The sequence below is a fragment of the Capsicum annuum genome, chromosome 2 (assembly GCF_002878395.1).
Source record: "Capsicum annuum cultivar UCD-10X-F1 chromosome 2, UCD10Xv1.1, whole genome shotgun sequence".
Lineage (NCBI taxonomy): Eukaryota > Viridiplantae > Streptophyta > Magnoliopsida > Solanales > Solanaceae > Capsicum > Capsicum annuum.
In genome coordinates, this window is record NC_061112.1 from 133,572,595 (window position 1) to 133,577,390 (window position 4,796).

At 33.5% G+C, this 4,796-nt stretch overlaps 1 protein-coding gene across 1 annotated transcript; it reads left to right on the plus strand.

The window, feature by feature from the left end:
• The first annotated feature begins 1,642 nt into the window (after positions 1 to 1,642).
• Positions 1,643 to 3,694, plus strand: LOC107859553 (pectinesterase). Its single transcript, XM_016704600.2, has 2 exons — positions 1,643 to 2,710; positions 2,800 to 3,694. Exons 1-2 carry the CDS (start codon positions 1,744 to 1,746, stop codon positions 3,489 to 3,491), a joined length of 1,659 nt encoding a protein of 552 aa, XP_016560086.1. The 5' UTR covers positions 1,643 to 1,743; the 3' UTR covers positions 3,492 to 3,694.
• Positions 3,695 to 4,796: the final 1,102 nt, after the last annotated feature.

A 4,796-nucleotide genomic window follows, 5' to 3' on the forward strand; every position in this document is an offset into this window, starting at 1 on the left:
CATAACCAAATCGAAATAAATTCGATTTGGTTCGTTTTTTACAAATTGGATTCGATTATTTCGAATTTTTATTTCTGTTTGAAATATTAAAGTAGTTAGCCTCTTTTTTCATAACTGAGCATTTAAAATTGATGGGTTTTTTTAGAAAAAATATTTTTTTCAAACCTGTTTTTCATTTCCAAATATAAATAACTATAAATAACATAACATGGATGAAACGAAATGAAATAATCAGAAGTTTAACATAATACATAACGTCATTAATCATTACATATAATATAACCTTGCACAAATAATCTACAAAACAACACAAAATTCATAAAAATAGTTCAAGAAACAACATACTTTCTGCATAAATAGTCCATAAAATAGTCCAAAGTCACCAAAATAGTTCATAAAATATTTGAATCACTAAACAATCCATATATATATATATATTATTTATTTATTTATAAAATTTTGGTTTTTCAGTTTAACCGAATTTTTTTTTAGAAACCAAAAACCGAACCAAAAAATCAAAATTTAAAATTACAAACCGAATCTGATCCGAAAAACTGAAAAATCGAAACCAAAATTAAATTTCGATTTAGTTTTTTGATTTTTTCGATTTAAACCAAAATATGCCCACCCCTAACTTTACCGCCTTGGCAATAATGCTCTCTGATTAATTATTATATAGGTTTAGTTTAATAAGTTAATAACCTAAAGATATATCCGTTATTGTTTCAAATGTTTTTTCAATGTTTTTAAAAGGCCGGCCCGTGAGATCCATTTAAAAATTATAGTTTTTTAAAATTCAGTAACAATTTAGTTTTAAGATTTTTTTTTGATAATTTATATCCATACAAATATTCCGTTTGGCCATGAAAATTATAATTTTTCGAAGTTGGAGTTGTGTTTCGCCATGAATATAAATTAATTTTTTTTTTTTTTAAATTCTGTGAGAGAAGTACGAGTGAAAAAGTGAAAACAAGTAAAACTTGTTTTCCCTTTTTCAAATATAATTCCTGAATTGTCTTTGAAATTTTCATGGATGGCCAAAATTAATTTATATTAAGCCCGTCAAATCAAATTGTATTAGCAAAGTAGGTAGAACATTTTTATTTGAAATTAATTATTCGATGGCTAACAGTCAAATCTTGTTTCCAACCGAAAGCCCTAGTTTGATCACTTTGCAATTTGCAATACATTAGATTAAATTTAGTAAATGGCTCACATGGGTTCATATAAACACAAAAGGAAAGGTCCACCGAAAGATGTTTGTTCAATTTCACTCTCATAATTAGCTATATTTAGCAAATTAAATTTAATAGATGAAAGAAATAAATCCAAAGTTGTATATGCTTCGTCAAAAACTGGTAGTATTTTTCATGTATAAATTAGATCAATACATGTTCAGGTTATGACAAAGTTTTCCTATCTACGAACACTAATGGAATCTCAAGGAAATATTAAATTTCAGTTGCTCAAATTTCACTAAGCACAGACTGGTGCATCATATTAATTATAAAATGTATTATTGTTAATTATCCTGAATCCCTACCCCACCGTGTAAAAAAATAATTCAAAGTAGCTTTATTTAATTCTAGCTACTTTATGTAGACTTTTTTACTTGCAAGTTGCGTGCAAAAACAATTATGAATATTGATATTTATTGCTATATTTTAGTGTATATAAGAACACTAGCAACGACAAGATTCACAGCAAACTCAAGCTCATTCCGCTTTGATACCCATTTAAATCATGCATACTAATTCCTCTCAGCCATTGTTGAATTCACCCAAAATAAAATCCTACTCTTCTACTAAAGCTCTCTATGTGCTTCTTTCCTTAGCAGCTATTGTGGGCTCAGTTGGATTAATTTCAATCTGGGCCATCAATGGTACTTCTAGCCCATCAATTTCCTTGACAGCCCATGTTTGTGATACGGCACATGATCAGCCGTCCTGTTTGGCCATGGTGTCTGAGGTTGCACCTGCTGGTTTGATGGATACAAAAACAGTGAATTTATTAAAGATGGTTTTACATAAATCGTCATTGAGAATCAATGAGATGATCGATTTGGCCAGCAATGTGAACGTTCGGATCAACGATGGGAAGGAGCAAGCAGCTCTAGCAGATTGCCTAGAGTTGATGGATTTGTCAAGGGATAGATTGATGGACTCCATGATGGGGCTTGGGAACCTATCGGCCCAAGCCCACTTTGATGTCCATTCATGGCTAAGTAGCATTCTCACCAACCATGTTACTTGCATGGATGGGCTGAATGGCCAGGCCCGGTCCATTATGGAGCCCATATTGAATGATTTGATAGCAAGAGCAAGGACTTCATTGGCCTTGATGGTTGCAGTTGCACCACCAAAGACTGATAATAATGTCCAAACAGTTATTGATGAATTGCCATCATGGGTTAGTGCTAAAGACAGAAGGCTGTTGCAACTTTCAGCAAATGCTATAGCGGCCAATGTTGTAGTGGCTAAAGATGGTACTGGAAAATACAAGACTGTGAAAGAAGCAGTTGCGTCTGCTCCAGATAATAGCAAGACTCGATATGTTATTCACGTGAAAAAAGGAACTTATAAAGAAAATGTTGAGATTGGGAAAACAAAGAAGAATATTATGCTTGTGGGTGATGGCATGGATGCAACCATTATCACTGGCAGCTTGAATGTTGTGGATGGCTCAACAACCTTCAAATCTGCAACTGTTGGTAAAGATCTTATTTCTCACTATAGTGTTTTGACAAATTAAGATTTATAGTCAAACAGAACATGGTTGCCTTATTTATTTTTAATGCAGCTGCTGTTGGAGATGGATTCATAGCACAAGATTTACAGTTCCAAAACACAGCAGGACCACAAAAGCACCAAGCAGTGGCCCTTCGTGTTGGAGCTGATCTATCTGTCATCAATCGTTGCAAAATAGATGCATTCCAGGACACCCTCTACACCCACACTCTCCGTCAATTCTACAGAGATTGTTACATCACTGGCACTGTCGATTTCATCTTTGGTAACTCAGCAGTTGTGTTCCAAAACTCTAAACTCGCAGCCAGAAAGCCCATGACAGGACAGAAAAACATGGTTACCGCCCAAGGCCGTGAAGATCCAAACCAGAACACTGGAACATCAATCCAGAACTGTGACATTATTCCTAGCCCGGACCTTGCACCAGTGAAAGGGTCCTTCAAGACATATTTGGGCCGACCTTGGAAAGCGTATTCACGAACTGTGTTCATGCAGTCCAATATTGGAGATCATATTGATCCAGCAGGTTGGTCAGAATGGGATGGTGATTTTGCATTGAAAACATTGTATTATGGTGAGTACATGAACAAAGGGCCTGGTGCTGGAATTAGTAAGAGAGTGAGCTGGCCTGGTTATCACAAGGCCTTAACTACAGCAGAGGCGACGAAATTCACTGTGGTTCAGCTGATTCAAGGAGGATCATGGCTAAAATCCACTGGTGTGGCTTACACTGAGGGGTTGTGAGAAACTTGTTTAATCAATATGATGTATGTCTTGCTAAGTAAAGTTAATTTTAGCATGTTTTAGTTGGTGGTTGTGTGCTTTTTTTGTGATAAGAATGTGCAACTTGGTTGCAACTTCAATCAATTTGTTGTATGGTCTTTGAGTTGGTGACTTTTACACCATGCTTTAAATTTACCACAACAAAATTCTTCTTCTTCTACTAAGTTCGATCTGTTGAACCTATAACTTGAATGGTAGATCCGCTCCTAATTAATGGACTGAAGTAGAATATTCAACTTGTTGTGCGACCATTAGGTGTACTAGCCCACAACTTGTAACACATTGGTTGATAGCAATAGCCATATATATTGTACGTGGTGATCCAGGACAATGGCGTTTGGTTTGGTTTGCTTCTTTTCTCAAAATAATCTATTCGTCATTTTTACTTGTCCATAGGTTCAACAAAATAGATTTTTACTTTTACTTATCATTTTTAACATATCAACACAAGATAATTATTTTTTTCATGTTTTATCCTTAGCAATAATTACTTATTCTCCAAATCATTTTTCCAATACCTAATACTAAATGTGGTAAAATAGTCATGTCAATTATTATTTTCTTAATGAACATGCTAAATCAAAATGTGACAAGTAATTAAAAGTGAATGGCGGGAGTATATTGTTGCACAGTTGCACTTCATAACATATTCACTATACCTAGCTTTCAATTTCCATCGTTATAAAAGTGGTTAGCAATTTCCATTAGAAGTCTAAAACTGCAATTGATAGTTTTGGATAAAGATAATTTTTGTTTCATGTTTTACTCTTGTCATAATTATTTATTATAAATTAGTTTTAAGGTCCATTAAGGACCATACATCTATTAATATGAGAATCGACTTCATGATAAAATATGCGTTCTTCATTTTTAATTTTGCTAGAGGTTTACATAGTATAATGTGAGCAAAAAAAAGTGAATGGAGAGAGTAATTTTGTTTGAATGACCTATATAATTTCCCTTTTCCCTTTTTTTCCCTCACAAGACCTAAAAGGGAGCGTCAGCGTAATCAGCAAAATTATTACAATAAACCCTTATGGTTTGACACTTACTAAATGGGAGTTTTAGTGCTAAGTTTTTATTTCTTTTAAGGAACCTACAAAAATTCTATATTAGTAATGATGTTGATTATGCTTGCATTAGTTATGATGAGATTTTTTTTTTGTGCAGTATTTGATTTAGTGTATTAAAATAACATGCATCACATTTATCTTTAAGAAAAATATTTGTTTACAGAATTCCCTTCTACAAATATGATGGAAAAGG

What these genes read in the sequence shown, in the direction of transcription:
- LOC107859553 (XM_016704600.2), top strand. Translation starts at nt 1,744, where the DNA reads ATGCATACTAATTCCTCTCAGCCATTGTTGAATTCACCCAAAATAAAA. An exon ending in CTTCAAATCTGCAACTGTTG is followed by an intron (nt 2,711 to 2,799) that starts GTAAAGATCTTA and finishes TTTTTAATGCAG; the next exon opens with CTGCTGTTGGAGATGGATTC.